The 18,883-nt window shown below is 45.8% G+C and overlaps 1 protein-coding gene across 1 annotated transcript; it reads left to right on the plus strand.

Moving 5' to 3' along the window:
* Positions 1-281: 281 nt before the first annotated feature.
* LOC102460400 (cytochrome P450 2K1-like) lies at positions 282-15,457 on the plus strand. The gene is made up of 9 exons (XM_006137029.3): positions 282-577; positions 5,068-5,230; positions 6,856-7,005; positions 8,598-8,758; positions 10,016-10,189; positions 10,278-10,419; positions 11,588-11,772; positions 12,341-12,482; positions 14,714-15,457. Exons 1-9 carry the CDS (start codon positions 392-394, stop codon positions 14,899-14,901), a joined length of 1,491 nt encoding a protein of 496 aa, XP_006137091.2. The 5' UTR covers positions 282-391; the 3' UTR covers positions 14,902-15,457.
* The last annotated feature ends 3,426 nt before the right edge of the window (positions 15,458-18,883 follow it).

The raw sequence follows: 18,883 nt of genomic DNA on the forward strand, positions 1-18,883 counted from the left end.
AGCCGCTGTATTTTGTGTCACCAAGATTGACAGTCAAATGGCAGCCAGCAGAAAGGGAGGTGACATACAACCAGGTATGTCCCAGTGTTCTATTCAAACCACAGTTACACTAGAACCAAGATAATCCTAGTAATTCAGATTGTCCAGACATTCCATCTACCAGGCTTTTCAAAGGGAGGAGCTAGGGAGAACCTTTTCATACTGAATGGTTTTTTACTGGCAATTATGGGGTTAAGTAAGGCATCCTGGGATAGGCAGAGGAGATAAAACTGCTAGCAAACAATCATTTAACCAAAACTGATCACTCATTTTGCAGACACAGCTGCTTTACATTGCATTCTTACTTTTTTCCCTCCAAATTTCTTCCTAGCACGATACCTATCACCAAAAAATGATTCTGGAAGATCCAGTTGTCTTACTGCTGCTGTTTGCCATCACTTTTGTTTTTATTTTCACTGTGAAAAGGGGGTGGAGTAAGAGAACCTGCCTCAATTACCCCCCAGGACCGAGACCTCTACCCGTCCTTGGAAATCTACACCAGCTGGACCTGAAGAGACCGTACCGAACTTTGCTTGAGGTAACACTTTCAGATGAGGTGGACTGGGCAGGCTGTCCTCGATCTCACCATTGCAAACGGCAGAGGGAGGAATGCAAGCTAAGCAAAATGTAGGAATCCCCAGTTTTAGTGCTCCTGCATACTGGGAGGGGAAACCCCCAATGCAGACAAAGTGAGGATAGCACAGCTTATGTGTTAGTGAGTCAGTTAGGGACAAACCATTGATTTACCATTGACTTCAGTGGATCTGTGATCAGTCCCTTCATTCTGGAATTTGTATGTATGTTTATTCAGCCTATCCAGAACTTGATCTGTGCTGGTCATCTGCTGTCACTCAACCTCTGCAAGCCAGTCACAGATGCAGCCTCTGACTTACAAGGATCTGACCCCGAAGGCTCAGGGCTCAAACCCCTCCCGCATTGAGGCGTCTGTGCTGGCACTCCAGCACCGCTGCCACCCTACTGTGGGGCTGGAGCACACAGAATCTACTAGCTTGGGCCCCGGTGAGCAAGGGGAATGTGGAGAAGCGTCTTTCTCCTTCTCAGTTGGAGGTAAGATAGAATGCAATTGAATAGCAAGGTAACCATATCAAATTATAGTGGTTACACAACTATTTGATAGTCCCTGGGTGTGGGGCAGAAGCCACTGTGCTCCTGGCCCCACTCCCAGGGAGCCCCTGTATCTTGCACTGTTGCCTCTCTATCAGCAGTGGGGGGCAGCAGCAGCCCATCTGTCCCCATGGAGGGACGCTGTCCCAGCACCCCACGGAGCAGCCTTTGTCCACAGCAAGCCTGGGCCCATCATGAACCTCCCAGCAGCCTCCCCTACCCCTCAACCCCGCTGCCTCTGCTTTTCAGGCAGTTCCCTTGGGCATTGGCTCCTGCCTGTTGTCCCCTCCTTAGATACAGAGGCAGCAAGTAGGGATGGGAATATGTTTAGTCACCAAGATTAACTGATAAACCCAGGCTTGTTGGTTAATTGTGCAGTCAACTACATGCTGACGCCCCAAATGTCAGTGAGAGTTTATTTGGTATTTTTTTGCTTCTCACTTATGTATGGCCCCTGACTGATTTTTCTGTGGGTCAGTGGTCCCTGGCCTAAAAAAGGTTTCCCACCCCTGAAGTAGATAGTCAGTTAGTGTGCATCTACACTTCATTGTTATTTTGAAATAACCATGCGAGCATCTACACAGCCATTCCGTTATTTTGAAATAATTTCAAAATAACAGATGGCTTATTCCAACTTCTGTAAACTTCATTCTACAAGGAATAACACTTATTCCGAAATAGCTACTTTGAAATAAGGCGTGTGTAGACACTCTACTGTTGCTATTTTTCCAATAGCCCCTCACCAGGGCCATTCTAAGTTGTTCCTCCCTAGTGTCTCCTTGGGCTCTAAATCAGAGTCAGCCTCAGACAAATTTTGAAGCTTCCCAGCAGCACAGACGTGCTATTTCAAAATGAACTATTTCGGTATAACTATTCAGGATTCGTTTATTTCAAGATAAGTATGCAGTGTATCCCTACCATCAGGGACTAATTGCTGACTTCCCATTGACTTCAGTGAATCTGCGATCAGGCCCTTCATTCTGGAATTTGTTTGTATATTTTTTCAGCCTATCTAGGACTTTGATCTGTGCTGATCATCTTAAAGCAGCACTGCGTAATCCCGTCACGGATCAGAGAGAATGGGACAGAAAAGTTCATTAGTGATAATAATCAGGGCTTGACAAACGGTGGCGAAATCTACTCGCGAGCCACGCATTGCGCCTGTGCAAGACCCTCATTGTAAAATCACGTGCCACCGGTGAATGGGGCTATTACCCCAAAAATATTCTCACTTGAGACCACCCAGGGTTACACTAGTATGGGTTTATTTCCACTAAACAGAATGAAAGAGGAGAAAGCAGCCACCAAAAGTTTAAGCTAAAGAAGACAGAACTCTCTCTCACACACACGCATACAGACAAGCAAGCAAGCACACACCCCTCCATTCATTCACTCATTCACACCCATTCATTCCTGCCCTCAGGCAATCACACATTTACACAGACATATAGGTTGCAGAAGGAGCCAAGGCATGTGGATCCAGGAGGGTCTGTCTGCTCATCATGGCTGGGGAAGCTGGTCAGGAGGAAAGACACTGAAGGGGAGCTTCTCAGGATCAGTGGAAGGAAAAAGAGAGTCTCACATGTGCTCCTTCTCTTTATATAGTGTCTGAATGGCTCCTGTGACTCATTCACCTTGTCATCAGGGAGCATGCCCAGACTTCTCTTTATCCAGCAGGGAGCATGCCCCTACTGCGATGACTCATTGCCATGTGGTCAATTGTTCCAAGCCTTCTTCAAACACACTCACACTCACACTTTCTCTTCATTCACTCAGGGGAGAATGCAGCTTAGGGAAAGTTACAGGCAAGGTGGCTGCATGTTACAAAGATTACAAAGTTTCAGTTTACAGTAAATTTGAGAATTACATAGATTACAAAGTTTGACAAAGATCACAATGAGTTACAGTTTAAAACCTTTGACCTTACAGTTTGGTGTAGTTTCAGAAAATCCATGTACATAAATCAAGTAAGCTCAGGAGGAGGCTTTTTTATGCAACAGGGGCAAGCGGCTGAAAGCTACTTGCCACAGATGAGTAGATTCAGTGATTTGTTGAGCCCTGATAATAATTAACAATATTTGCAATACAGGCTGATCCAGGGGGTGGGCAGGAAGAGGCCAGGCTGAGGGTGCATTTATCCCATCTGCCATGGCCCCCTACCTCATGTAAGCCCCCTGCCTGCAGTAGGAGCAGGTGAGCCATTGCTGGGGATAAGCCCCGCTGGGTTTACCCACCCTCACATGAAGGTGCTGTGTAGTTGCCGTGTGGACACGTGTTAAGCATAAGAAGCATATGGGATCTTTCTGAGGGGAAAAGGCAATAGGCCCTGTTTATTAACAATGCAGTATGAAATTCAGCATATGCATTTACACGCACTCATCCTGCAGATTATTTATAGTTACCAGTCTATCAGGGCTCGAGTCAATCTTACTGGCCAAGTAAGACTGAACCTTCAGTTATCCTTCCGGTTTATGGTTGGGCTTCGTTATCTTTCGTTTGTGGTCTCATCTTTGGGACTGTCTGCCTGTCTCCTGTCTCTGTTCTGCCAATTCGTTCGGCCTCGGGCACAGTGGATACTCATTGATCATCTCCAAGTGTCTTGTGTCTTTTTGACCCTCTGGAGCTTGTGATGACTTTCATACGCATTCTTCTCTCACGCCACATAGTTTTCCAGAGCAGTCCAGACAAAGGATGACATGGCTACCAAAAGTCTGTAACACAGACAAGAGACCCCGCTGAGTTTGGAATGCTAACAACAAGCATTAATTATGCTAATCATGAGAGGTGGGGTGAAATAGAAGCAGACAGAACTTATAAGCACATCATTACATGAGGCTTACTAGCAGATTTAACATGGCATTGCTCCGATGTGGAGATGGGAGCCAAGGCGCTGGCAGGGGCTGCCTGAGGCACATAGGGATGCAAAGGTTTAGTTGGGGGCAGCTCTCCTTGGCCTCCCTGGGCCGTGTAACTGTATAGGGGAGGGGTGGCACGCTGGTGAGGTAGGGGCAGGTGCCTGGCGCTGGCAGCAGTGGCAGAGATGGCGGTGCATGTTGGGGGAGCCGCGGTAAGAGCTTGTGTGCCACGTTGCTGCAGGGCTTCTCCCTGGCCCATGCTGCAAATGCAGCTGTGGCCAGCAGAGAGTCTCTGCTGCCAGACAGGGCAGAGAGGAGCCCCCAGCTGCTGCAGCTGCGGCCCCAGGGAGGCCCAGAGTTCCAGTAAGAAGGTAGGAATTAGGGAAGGAGAATCCCTGGACTCCGTAAGGAGTTGGGAACACAGGGAAACCCCAGCCTGCGGGAGGAGGGAATCCCCAGGCCCTGTAAGGAGTGGAGGGGGGGGAATCCATCCCCAGGGGGAATCCCCAGTGCACCTTGAGTTGCTCCAGAGTGGTGGGAGGGAATCTCCAGGCCCTGGGTGAAGCAGCGCAAGGGGTAATGGAAGGAGGGCATCGCTAGGCCCCCTGAGGAGCCATGGGAGGGAGGGGAAGGAACTCCCCAGGCTCCAGTTGAAGTGGTGGAAATCGCTAAGCCCCTTAGCCATAAGAGCCTCACAGTGGTGTGGGGAGGACGGATACAATCTGCATGAAGCTGTGGGGAGCGGTGGCACTTGTTTATTCAGTGACCGGGGAGGGATCACATGAGGATTACCTGTTGTGTTCCCTCCCTCTGGGGCATTTGGTATTGGCCACTGTCCATCAGACAAGTATTGGGCTAGATGGACCATTGGTCTGACCCAGTATGGCCGTTCTTATGTTCTTCTGTGCAGGCAGAAGAGAAAAAATAGCTCTTGCTCGTGTGCTTTAAAATCAAATTGACACCTTCCAGTTGATCTAACAGCATGGAAACTGTTAGAGTGGTGTTATAACAAAACAGCTAATGTTTTTTTACTCTCCCTCTGATTAAGCTGTCTGAGAAATATGGCCCAGTCTTCAGCATTCAGATGGGACCAAAGAAAATGGTGGTGCTGTCAGGATATAAGATGGTGAAGGAGGCTCTTGTGAACCAGGCAGATGCGTTTGCAGAAAGGCCCAAAATCCCAATATTTGAAAAGTTAGCAAAAGGACATGGTAAGATTTCTTTCTCTCTTACCTAATTATAAGATAGTTCTTTGCTCCAAGCACTAGAAACATTCTTCTTCTATCAGGGATCTGTTTGACAGGGATGAGAAAGTGGAGCAAATTGGAGAGCATACATATTGACTTGTATACTTTCATGAAGTTTTGTTGCTGGCAAAGATAAGCACAACAGACTGGGGAGTCCATGCAAAAATGTTACATCCAAACAGTCTTTATTCAACAGATGGAGTAAATTCATTACTGCCTATGGGTGAAAGACAGAGACATAGAATATGCAATTAAAAAAAACAAAAAAACAAAATCTGAGATGAAGAGTAAGGAGATGGAAGACCTGGAAGCAACTATCTCCTACTTTTTGCAGGTATCAGTCTGGAAACACTGCCCAAAACCTATGAATGTCATGACAGTTACAAAAAGTCTTAAAGAAAAAGAAAACTGGTGTAGTAGTTCAGGACAGCGATACAGTACGTTCAGGATTTACTGATGTGGCATTTTAACAGATTTTCTGCTCTGTCAGTGATGATAAATGTTTGGCCGCGTGTTTTCATATGGTCTTAGTATATTGAGCCAGCTTTGCATGGATAGCTATCATAATAGACTTTACCAGAACCTCCAACAATCACAGACTCAGATCAGACACAAAGGCATCCGTGTTATGTTTATTGTTGAATGAAGCACATTAATAGTTGATCCCCTGCGTATTTGTAACCAGGGCAGTGGACACGGCTTAATTAATAGTATGGATTTTACTATTGCTCGCTAGGCTGGCCGAAGTGTTAAGTTGAAGTATCCCAATATTTATAGACAGAACTGAACAATTTATTATACACACTAATGGCAATTTATTTTTCACATTAATGACACATTTGATACCTTTCCTTGTACTTCACTGGTTGTTTTTCTACTGTTCTCATGGAATGTATTTACCTACTTCATGTGCTTTTCTTAGTGCTAGCAATTCTAGTGCCAAAAGACACTGACTTGCAGGCAAACATTTACTTCTGACAGGTCTTGCATATCCCATGTAAACATTGGAACTACTGGGGTAAAAGTTACATGGTGCTTACTACTAACCCTACCTCTGCCACTTTCACTGGGCTCAACATGTGAGACAGGCAAGTGAATACTCTGGGCCATGGATTGCTTCTAAGGCTTAGGCAGGAGACAGGTATCCAGATGCCTAGAATGAGGCCTAAAGGTAGGATCTGGGGGAATGTTTACCCTGAAAAGTTCAGGTACCTACAGAGTTTGGCAAGATTGAAGTGGAACCTGAAGTTTGGATTTAAGACCTGAAACCTGTAGTTGTAAGGGATGAAAGAAATTCTGAGGTCATCTAGTCCAACACCCACTTACAGCATGAAGGCAGGGTTAAGTACACACAGGTCTTAGCTAGACACATGACTCAGTGCATGACCATGTAACATTGAAACCAAACCAACCTCTGTAATAGTTATCCAATATGCATGATTAATCACTACTTGCCATAGACAGCTCTGAAATGGTAGCCTTGGCATTTGGAAAGCTGAGCATAATGGACACTTAACTTTAGTTGTTTTCACTATAAAAATACAATTAACTGAAGCTTGTGTTTGGTTGGGGGTTCTTTTGCATGTCAGGTATTATTTTTGCTCACGGTGAAAACTGGAAAGCGATGAGACGATTCACTCTCACGACCCTCCGGGATTTCGGGATGGGCAAAAGAACCATTGAAGACAAAATCCTGGAAGAATGTGATTATCTGATACAGGAATTTGAATCCCATGAAGGTGAGCACGTGTTGAGCTTTGCAGTGAGACACTGGTGATCATGCAAAGTCTCTCAACACATTCGGGCATGGGAAGCTTTCTTTTTGCCATGCTCATAAAGTCGCCCCACTTGGAAACTAACTCAGCCCTGACTCTTTTACCTTGATTCCAACTAGTCCGAACTTAGGGTATGTCTACACTACCCTGCTAGTTCGAACTAGCGGGGTAATGTAGGCATACCGCACTTGCAAATGAGGCCTGGGATTTGAATTTCCTGGGCTTCATTTGCATAAGCGGGGAGCCGCCATTTTTAAAACCCTGCTGGTTTGAACCCCGTGCAGCGTGGCTACATGGGGCACGAACTAGGTAGTTCGAACTAGGCTTCCTAGTTCGAACTACCGTTACTCCTCGTGAAATGAGGAGTAACGGTAGTTCGAACTAGGAAGCCTAGTTCGAACTACCTAGTTCATGCCCCGTGTAGCCGCGCTGCACGGGGTTTGAACCAGTGGGGTTTCAAAAATGGCGGCTCCCTGCTTATGCAAATGAAGCCCAGGAAATTCAAATCCCGGGCTTCATTTGCAAGTGCGGTATGCCTACATTACCCTTCTAGTTCGAACTAGGAGGGTAGTGTAGACATACCCTTCGGGAAGGAGGCTGAGCCACTTGGAGCACATTGGTGGCTGTGTAAGGAGTAGGAAGGGAAGACGCGGAAAGGATTAGCCTAATAATAACGGGCCAGTTCCTTGTTAAGACAAATCTCAGATTGACTCTTACGGAAGTTTGACCTGAGGATCTCACACAAGAGAAAGGTTTAAGGAGTCTTCCTGCTCTGCGCTAAACATTGCCTCTACTTAAAGAAGCCCAGAGACTGTTCCCTTCCGCTGTTCCCTACCCTTTGCATTAAGAGGAGCATTGCCAGCAGATCCAGAGAAGTGATTATTCCCGTTTATTCGGCTCTGGTGAGGCCACATCTGGAGTATTGTGTCCAGTTCTGGGCCCCCCACTACAAAAAGGATGTGGACGCATTGGAGAGGGTCCAGCGGAGGGCAACCAAAATGATTAGGGGGCTGGAGCATATGACTTATAAGGAGAGGCTGAGGGAGTTGAGTCTGTTTAGTCTGCAGAAGCAAAGAGTGAGGGGGGATTTGATAGCAGCCTTCAACTTCCTGAAGGGAGGTTCCAAAGAGGATGGAGAAAGGCTGTTCTCAGGGGTGGTAGATGGAAGAACAAGGAGCAATGGTCTCAAGTTGTGGTGGGAGAGATCTAGGTTGGATGTTAGGAAAAACTATTTCACTAGGAGGGGAGTGAAGTACTGGAATGCGTTACCTAGGGAAGTAGTGGCATCTCCATCCCTAGAGGTGTTTAAGTCTCGGCTTGACAAAGCTCTGGCCGGGTTGTCTTAGTTGGTATTGGTCCTGCCTAGAGCAGGGGGCTGGACTTGATGACCTTCTGAGGTCTCTTCCAGCTCTATGGTTCTATGATTCTATGATTGTGTCAAGGAATGCAAGTCATGCCAAAAGGGGTCAGGAGAGAGTTGTTGATTCTGTGGTTTCAAGTAAAAAACCTATTAGATACCAACAAAATAATGGATGTTGCCACTCAATGTTTTTCAGGAAGCTCCTTTGACACCACTGAGACGATGAATGTTGCTGTTTCCAACGTCATTGTGTCGATAATGCTCGGACACCGATTTGATTATAAGGATCCTAAGTTTCTGCATCTTATCCATTTAACTATTGAAAATTTCCAGCTTGGTGGGAGTCCCACAGTTATGGTAATGTTAGTACATATTTGGGATTTTAGAATATTTCCCAGAGAGAAATCCTAATCCCAGATTGTCCAATAGTGTGGTGATTGGAGCACTCAGTTCAGGTGTTGGGACAATCAGGCCAGACAGTCCTTTGAAACTAAGTGTCTCATATCCTGCATGAATTCCCTAAATTCAGGCCTATTGGCTCTTGCAGGAAATTGTTTTTTTCTCTCCATCCCTTTCAAATTTGAGCAAAAAATCCATCCTGGAGCTACAAAACCTTTCCTATTGAAAACGTCATCAAAACAGTATGCTTCTTTGAAAAGTCCTAATTTTAGTGAATTTGAATGTTCTGATCAAACATTTTAATCTAAAACTTCCTGAGCCGCTCTAATCTCTCTAACAGGAAGCAGCAGCATATGATCCAGAAGAAAAAGCAAGAAACCCTTATGGCAGGCAACTATGTAATAACCTGCCCATGAGAAATCCTACCCATAAATTTTTCCGCCCTCAGATAACTGACTGGCTTCTACCTTAAGCACCAGAGTTATATCCTTTCTAAAACCATCTCAATTGACACGGTTATTAAAAGGCCAGTGACTGGTCTACAGCAGCTCTCCCATTATTTCTATCATCAGCACAGCAGCACCAGTGGTAGCAACAGCATAAAATGTTATGGTGAAAAGGTTATAAACACACCCTAGGAGTCTAGCAGGCTTACCTATTGGCACATAGAAATATAGTTGTTGTCTCCATATGAAAGAGGAAGTTACTTCAAAGAGTTGTTTCATTGACCCCAATGGCAGTTTTCCATGTGAAAGGCTTATAAAATCAAGCCCCAAAATTTACAAGGTATCTAAAAGGGTGTCACAAGGAGGAAAGAGAAAAATTGTTCTCCTTGGCCTCTGAGGATAGGACAAGAAGCAATGGGCTTAAATTGCAGCAAGGGAGGTTTGGGTTGGACATTAGGAAAAACTTCCTAACTGTCAGAGTAGTTAAACGCTGGAATAAGTTGCCTAGGGAGGTTGTGGAATCTCCATCTCTGGAGATATTTAAGAGCATGTTAGATAGACATCTATCAGGGATGGTTTAGATGGTAGTGGGTCCTCCCATGGACTCGTTGACCTCTCGAGGTCCCTTCAAGATCTAGTGTTCTATGAGTCTATGATTTATCACCTCAATACATACTGCTAAAAAGTCACATGTTGATCAGGAATGATTTGTTAACCATTATAATCTGCATTCCCTCTTTGCTAACTGTGCTATATTCCCTTCCTTTAGCTGTTCAATACGTTTCCCGCTCTTGAATTCCTACCAGGAAATCACAAGACTGTCTTAAAAAACCTTGAAGAACTCTACTCCTTTATTCAGCAGACATTCGTCGAATACCTGAAGCAATTGGATGCCAATGACCAGAGAAGTTTTATTGATGCCTTTCTCGTCAAACAGCAGGAGGTTACAATGGGAAAGGAAGAGGTGGTTAATGTAGATTTTCCCTGATTACAAATATTCCTCAAACACTAACAGAATGTTGTATTTGCAGGAAAAATCTAATCCCGATTCCCATTTCAAAAATGAGAATTTGCAAAGTCTGGTGAGTAACCTGTTCATGGCTGGTACGGAAACAACTTCCACCACACTCCGCTGGGGCCTTCTGCTTATGATGAAATACCCAGACATTCAGAGTAAGATTTTGGAGCCCTTCTGACTATTCATCATGTCTTTTGCTCTGCTCCACATGTACAGACTGTCTTCATGCATATACAAACTCCACAGCTGTCAAATGTAAGACCTCTGGCTTGGTGGTGTTCCCTTAGCGTGGAGAGCAGACAGATCGGCTGTCATGAAAGTAAAAGATACTACACTTGTAAAGGGAATCCCTTAGGATATGTCTACACTAGCCCCCTAGCTCGAACTAGGGAGGCTAATGTAGGCTTTCAAAGTTGCAAATCAAGCACGGGATTTAAGTAGCCCTGGCTTGATTTGCATCCTCCCAGCAGGTCGTCATTTTTTAAGTTTACAAATCCAGACTAACTGCCCGCGTCTACACACGGCAGGGGCCTGGTATTTCGAATTTAACAGGTAGTTTGATTTAGGGCTTTAATTCGAATTACTGGGCCCCTGCCGCGTATAGACGCAGGAAGTTAGTTCGGACTTGTAAATTTCAAAAAAAAATGACGACCAGCCGGGAAGATGCAAATCAAGCGCGGGATATTTAAATCCTGGGCTTGATTTGCAACTTTGAATTCCTACAGTAGACTCCCTAGTTTGAACTAGGGGGCTAGTGTAGACATACCTTTATTGAGGGTGCTGGACTCAGGGAGGGCCCCTCAGTTTTTCTTAATCATTTAGTTCTCTGATTAAATCATTCTCTGCTGCCCTCCCCACACAGCATCTCCCTAAACCCTGGGCTGCACTCCAGATGGAAGGGACCACAGTGTATTGCAAACATCAAGAGTGACCTCAGCAGATATGGAGCATACTCAGCTCTCATTAGTCAGTGGAATAAGGGGATGTTTAGCACCTCACAGGATCAAGCCCTAAAGGTTAAAGATCTACCCTTTGCACCGAGACTGTACCTTCTCTGCACTCAATTGGATACCCTGTCTAGAAGAGACATGCTCATCTCAGCCCCCAAATTACCCATCTGCAGTTTGTTCAATTTCAGCTTTGGCAACAAAGGTTGCCAGCAGCACCATGTTAGAAACAAGAGGTTTGTTTTCTAAAGAGTGTAGATTATATTATTTAGCAGGCATCCGTTGCATGTTTTCTTCTCTCTGTTTAATTTCTTGTAGAGGTTGCCTCGATGGTAATATACTGAGCACCTGCTTTTATTCTCTTTCAATTGTTCAGAAAAAGTCCATGAAGAAATTGAAAGAGTTCTAGGATCTGCCCGGCTTCGTTATGAGCATCGGAAAAAAATGCCATATATTGACGCAGTCATCCATGAGATTCAGAGGTTTGCTAATATCCTTCCAATGAACTTGCCTCGTGAGACTACGGAGGATGTTAGACTTTATGGCTATGTTATTCCTAAGGTAAGTTTTAAGAGGTACTTTAATTACCAGGACTTTTAAACTCACCAGTCAAAGAAGAATAGCAAGGGATAATTTAAATTCCTCCAGATAAGAAATCACATGACCTCGTTCACTTAGACACCGTGGTGATCAGGGGGTTGAACCGGGGCCCGTCAGCACTGAACGTCTATCATCTATATTCTATCATGGAACTGGCAGCAGACTGAAATCTCTGTCAGCGTTTGGGCTTCACATGTAGTGAGGATTTCACTGAAACCACCTCCTGCCCAAACAACAGACCCTAGCATCTCTCATCCATCATAGTCAGTTTCAGCTCATGTGGCAGGAAGCCAGCCACTCCACTTTGGGCAGCGTATTTGGTTTAATTATACAGCTCCCATCCACAGACCAATCAGTCTTTAAACTTTCTAGCTGCTGAACCCAGAAAAAAAATGGCTTGAAGACAATGTTGCCAAAAATGGAAGTTTTCCACATTTTTTTGGTTGCCAGGAAATTATGTTTTGATTGAAATCACATTATGATGGAAAAGTTCTAACAGTTTTTGTTTTTATTTTGTGATAATTTTCAGGGTACTTATATCATCCCCTTGCTGGCCTCTGTGTTACATGACAAGACTCAGTGGGAGAAGCCTGGTGAATTTTATCCTCAGCATTTCCTCAGCACAGATGGAAAGTTTGTGAAGAATGAGGCATTCATGCCTTTCTCAGCAGGTAACTTCTCTTCAAGGCCAGCAGTTGACCTTTGTCTTTTATCTACTCAGTTCTAAAATAACATGCTGGAACTCTGTCTGCCCTTGTATTCAAGGAAGGGCTGGCCAAACCTTTCTTGGTGGTGCTTTGCAGTTGGCTGGACAGAGACACTCTAGAGCAGAGGTGGGCAATAATTGCTAATGGAGGGTCAGTCCAAGATTTTCAAAAATGGTCAAAGGCCGCACTCTTCCATGGTATTAACAGAGGAGGTGTGGGATCTGGATGGAGGTTGGGTGCAGAAAGGAGCATGGGGTAAGAGATTGGGGTGCAGGAGGGAGACTGGAATCTGGGAGGAAGTTTGGATGAAGGAGGCAATTGTGATCAATGGCAGGGTACTGGGGCACAGGGTTTTGGGATGTGACCTAGGGTAGGAGGGGATTTTGATCTCTGTCAAGAGATCGGTGTGCCAGATCTGGGAGGGAGTATGGGTGCATGTGGAGAAGCGGGACAGAAGTGGGGGGCAAAGAGTTGAGAAAGGGAGGGGCTGAGGTTCCAGAGGCAGGCTCTGGCCAGGAGACTTACCAGCCTGCCTGCAGATCTAAAGGCTTGCAGAGTTTAAAATATTTCTGCCTGCTCTGCCATGTGCTTGAGTGAGTAACTGAACAGAGGGTTGTGCTTCATGGCTGCCTGTTATTCACACAGGCAGCTCCCATTGGCCAGTTGCAGGCCAGAAACTGCCCATTGGGTCTTTGCTAGGGTTGGGGCCAGCGTCTGAATCTTCCCCTCTTTTCTTCCCCCCTCCCTTCCAGACTCATAAGGAGAAAGTAGCTGAGATTTTGAGCAGCGTGCGTGGTTGCAGGGCAAGCAGGGGAGCTTTCGTGGGGCTCCCCACTGCCTCCATGGGCTGGATCCGGTGGCTTAGTGGGCAGGATCTGACCCACGGGCTGTATTTGCGCACGCCTGCTCCAGAGCAATGCTAGATACTCCTTGCCTCTGTGAGTTGAGTTTGCTAATTCCATTGTACTTCTAAACCCTGCTGAGTAAGAGACATAAAAGGACTAAGGAGAAAAATTACACTGTTTCCAGAGATGGACCAAAATCCAGAACCAAACCCTCTGAAATCTTAGAGGATGTGGAATTTGAACCCCAAGCCAAAGGAGAGCAGGAAATAGGTTTTGAAAAAAGTTATCATTACTATTCCTTAAGCACGTTAGAATAGTCCTTTGAGTGACTAGAGCTTGCTACATTTCCAGTCTTTAAGCCAAGGGTAGTCAAGGAGGGGCCACTTAATGAATTTTGGTACTGGTCATGGGCCAGCTCCAACCTCCCCTCAAGAAGGGGAGAGGCCTGGAGACTAGCTCTCTCCTCCCGCCATTTGTCTGGGGCTTGGAAGTAATAACAGAGCAAAAGATTCACGGCGCCCAGCCTCACCACTATCACATTGCCTGGCAGCCACCCAGGGTTACTACAGCTATTTAAAGGGCTCCCAGTCACGATGCTCCTCCAGCAAGGACCTGAGCCACAAGCCCTTTAAATAGCAGCAGCAACCCAGGTGCCTGCTAGTCAACGTGGTAGCGGAAGGTCAGGGAGCTGCACACTCTTTAAATAGCAGCAATGGAAAGGTCTTGCAGCTGGCAGACCCATCGCTGCCATGTTGCCTGGCATCCTCCCGAGATTGCTGCAGCTATTTAAGACTTGCAGCCCTGGCCTCTGCCAGGATAGCACCATGACCGGGAGTCAGGAGCATTTAAATAGGATCCTGCTGTCTGAGCCACTGCCTGGAAATTTGTTGGCACGTGCAGCAGGGTATAAATAGAAAGTAGCCAGATGCAGTTCAGGGGCTGGATGAAAGCATTAGGCAGGCTGGATCCGGATCTTGCCCAGCTCTGCGTTAGGCTGTTCATAAGGTTAATGCCCCTGTCCATTGCATAGGGGCACTAGCTGACTTGGCTGATCTTCTGGACTGGTGGACTGCGCAAGGCACTAGGAATGGGAAACTTTTGCTTTCTAGTCCTACCTCTGCCTGATACCTCTGGTGTGATCTCAGAGGTCACTTATCCACTTGATGCCATATGTTCCCCTCTGTAAAATGGGGGTGATAACTCTTGCTCTTTGAGACTGGTGTTGTGAGGATGAATTAGCTCATAAAAGCTAAGCACTACTCTACAACTCTTGTGTAGAATTAAAAACCAAATCTGTTGTGTTATGTATACTTTTTGAAACACTTCCATCCTTGATTCATTTTATTACAGGTCGGAGAATCTGTGCAGGCGAGACTCTTGCCAAAATGGAGCTCTTTCTCTTCTTTACAAGCCTCATGCAGAAGTTCACTTTCCATCCTCCTCCTGGAGTTACCGCTTCAGACCTGGACCTCACCCCAGCCGTAGGGTTTACCACGCCTCCCATGCCTCATAAGATATGTGCTGAGTCACATTTTTAGAGCCCGTTGCCTTGGGCTGGGTTTAACTACAATGTTTTGCACATATAGTTATGCTGATCAGAAAATCACATTTGTTGTACCTATGCCAGCAACATGCCTCCAGCTTATGCTGGAGTCTTCCTGATGTTGTAATTTATGTTGTTCAGGGGGATAGCTTAAGCATCCAGGCAAAATAACTCATTTTACTAGCATACCTTTTGTCTCCAATGTTTGTACCTTGACCAGCTCACAAATGTTTTAACTAAAACTGCACGAGGATTTCAACATTTATTGATATGTTAAAAGTACACTTTATTTCTGACTGCAAAGAAGCCCTGCAAGAAAAAAACTGAGGCAGGGGTAAGGCCAAAATTTTCAAACTTTCCCAAATTTGTTTATAACTCATTTGCCAATTGCACTGAAGGGTTTTTTTGGGTCACAACCCCATACCAGGATTCTCTTGTCTCCCCTTAGTGTGTATCCTCCCATTTTCTGTCATTTCTACTTCTCCATAACCGTTATCTTCTTTATGTCTGGAGATAAAGTCTTTCAGGGTATCAGAGGGTTTAAAGAAACACCTGGCAGGAAATAATTGATTACAACAAGAGTGTGTAAAACCCATAGACCTGAACCAGGAGAAACCATTATAAAAATGAGTTGCTTTGTTTTGATTCTCTGGGTTAGTGCTGCCAAGCAGTCCTGCAGCATCAGATCACATCTGACAGAACCCAGCTCTCTCCACTCTCCCATCCATCCAACTGGCCACTAGGTTGATCCAAGCTTCAGATTGGTAATGATATCATAATTGGAGGGACTGTGTGTGTGTGACTATGTGAGTATCTAAACATAAATGAATAGTGATAGAAATGTAGCCGTGTTAGTCTGGTGTAGTCCTGTATTTTGTTTAAACAATGCTGATTCTTGCATTATATCAATAAATATAAATGCAATATATCAATAAATGTATCAATAAATGATATAAATAAATATCATTATATCAATAAATGTGGCATATTGCCTTATCCTCTAAAAAAGATCCTATGTGCTTCTTATAAACATAACACTTCGTCCTACATTGAGGACAAGGGGCTGGACTAGAACTAGATGAACTACGGAGGTCCCTTCCAGTCCTTACTTCAATAAAACCTGGAGTATAAATTCTAGAGCATTGTGTCCAAATCGGCTTTTCCCACCCCACCCCCAATTACAGAAAAGATGTGGACGCATTTGAGAAAGTCCAGGGGAGGGTAACAAAAATGATTAGGAGGCTGGAGCACATGAGGCTGAGGGATTTGGGCTTATTTAATCTACCAAAGAGAAGAGTGAGGTGGGATTCAACCTTTAACTACCTCAAGGGGTTTTCCAAAGTGGGTGGAGAGAGGCTGTTCCCAGTCATGACAGATACAAAACAAGGAGCAATGGTCTCAAGTTGCAGTGTGCGAGGTGTAAATTAAATATTAGGAAAAACTATTTCACTAGGATGGTGGTGAAGCACTGGAATGGGTTACCTAGGGAGGCGGTGGAATCTCCATTCCTAGAGGTTTTTAAGTCCCAGCTTGACAAAGCCCTGGCTTGGTTTATTTAGTTGGGATTGGTCCTGCTTTGGGCAGGGGGTTGGATTCAACGATCTCCTGAGATCTTGTCCAGACCTAGGATTCTAGAACTGAAGAACCCATCACTTCTTTAGTAGTTTGTTGCAGCGGTTAATCCTCCTCCCTGAACAATTCATTCATTGTTTCAGAGAGGTAGACGTATTAGACTGCTTCAGCAAAAACAACAAGGAGTGTGGTTTCACTTTAAAGACTAATAAATGTATTCGGGTATTAAGAGCATAAGCTTTCATGAGCTAGAGCTCACTTCCACAGATGCAGTCTTTTCTTGAGGTTTTTCTGTCTGAGAAAGGCAACTTGCAAGTCTGAAACAGTGTTCTCTGGGAGATTAAAATGCTCCCCACACTGGCTTTTGGATGTTGCCATTTTTAGTGTCTGACTTGTGTCCGTTTATTCTTTTGCGTAGAGACAGTCCAGTTTGTCCGATATACCTGGCAGAATGCCACTGTTGGCACATGCTGGCATAAATTACATTTATAGATGTGCACGTGAATGAGCCTTTGATGAGAATGTGGTTAGATCTGTGATAGTGTTACTAGGGGAGATGTGTGGACAGTTTGTTGGTCATGGGGTTTGTTGCAGGGATAGGTTCTTTGATTAATGTTACTATTGTGGGGTGTGAAGTTGGTGGTGAGTATTTGCCTCGGGCTGGGAATCTGTCTGTAAGTGTGGACAAAGCAGCCTCTCAAGGTCTGTGAGAGTGAGGGATCATCACCTGTGACAAGTTGTAGTCTTGTGACGATGTGTGGGAGAGGCTTTAGCTGGGGGCTGTAGGAAATGGCTAGTGGTGTTCTGTTGCTTTATTTGTTGGGTCTGTCCTCTAGGTGACAGATTGCTAAAGCCAGGTGGATACCCAGAGGCCATCTAGAGCAGTGGTACCCGACCTTTTTTAAACCATGGACCAGCAAACCATTCACAAGCTTTTGGTGGACTAGTAACATTTTATTTGCATGTTTGCATATTCATTATGCAAATATGAATATTCAAATATGCACATAAAGGGTTACCAGTCCACCAAAAGCCCTGGCCCCCAGAGCTGCTGCAAACAGCCAGCCTCAGCTCCAGCAGTTCCCATGTGGCGGGCAGATGCTGCAGCTGAACCTGGCTGTTTGCAGAGGCTCTGGGGGCTGGGGCTGGAGTACGTCCTGGCCTCCTAAGCCTTCCAATGCCAGCCTTAATCCCTAAAGCTCCCCACCTCTCCACTACCCCCCAGAGCCAGTGTCTGACCCGAGTTCCCTGCACCTAACCCCCCCTGTGCCAGCCTCCTCCCCTCAGTGCCTCCCAGTGCCAGCCCCCATCCCATAAGCCTTAGCGCCAGCCCCCACTCCTTAGAGCGCCCCACCACCAGACCCTCAGTGCCAGCCCGTTTCCAGAGCCCCATTGTACCCAACTCTCCCAGAATCTCCCCCAGCACCAGCCCGTAGTCCCCAATATTACCCCATCCCCAGTGCCAGCCCTGACCCTGTAGCCCCTCCACTACTGGCCCGGTCCCCAGAACTCCCCAGTGCACTCCGGACACTCCAATGTCTCCGCCCACCTCTTAGAGCCCCCAGATCCCTATAGCTCCCTAGCACTAGCCCCGCCTCTCTCACCTAGTCCTGCACTGCCTCCAGCCACCAGCTGAGCACTGGAGTCATGGCTGCTCTAAGGCTGCCATGTCAGGCTCCATATGACCCTCCCACAATGCAGGGAACTACTCTTCTGCATCTGGGAAGAGACCCCGCCCCTGCCTGATGCTGGTTGGCTGAGAGGTGGGGCAGGACACACATCTTCCAAAAGCTACAGCAGGAGGAGAAGCACTGGGGGGTGTACTTCAGCACCAGCCCCCAGAGCAGCTGTGGCCTGACAGCCAGTGGTTCACGGCCTGGCACCAGTCCACGTGTGGATAAATCTCTGCAACATTTCCATATAACCATGTATCACTCTCATATAACTTTGTATTAAGATAAATTTTATCAGTCTTTATATAGCTAGATCTTGTACAGATCTTTGCTTTTTATAGACCATAGAAACTTTATATTAAGCTCTTCATGTTATAGGCCTTAGGAATAGGAAAATGTCTTTCTCTAGGAGTAGAATAGATCTCTCCCCTTTCATTGAGTGTCCTGTTGAAATGAATGAGGTATGAATGGAGAAGCCTTGAGAGGTGAGCACCTCCAGCAGCAGTTACAAGGGTGGAGAGGGGCTGGTAGCCAGATCCAGACAACAAGACTTGTGAAGCGAGCTCACTGAAAAGAAGGTTGGACATATAGACGGCCTTGGGAGTCAAGCAGCAAGTGCCTGCCCTTGGAAGGACTCTCTTTGAAGCAGCATTAAACAAGGTGAGGTGATGACTAACTGGCTTCATGAGAGGGATAAATATGAGGCATCTTGCAGAGGGACCCTGGGTTTTA

This window comes from Pelodiscus sinensis, chromosome 3, assembly GCF_049634645.1.
Source record: "Pelodiscus sinensis isolate JC-2024 chromosome 3, ASM4963464v1, whole genome shotgun sequence".
Taxonomy (NCBI): Eukaryota; Metazoa; Chordata; order Testudines; family Trionychidae; genus Pelodiscus; species Pelodiscus sinensis.

Coding starts and splice junctions, on each gene's coding strand:
- LOC102460400 (XM_006137029.3), top strand. CDS start 392: ATGATTCTGGAAGATCCAGTTGTCTTACTGCTGCTGTTTGCCATCACT. Junction 10,190..10,277: donor TTCTCGTCAAACAGCAGGAG/GTTACAATGGGA, acceptor TTGTATTTGCAG/GAAAAATCTAATCCCGATTC. Junction 11,773..12,340: donor ATGGCTATGTTATTCCTAAG/GTAAGTTTTAAG, acceptor GATAATTTTCAG/GGTACTTATATCATCCCCTT.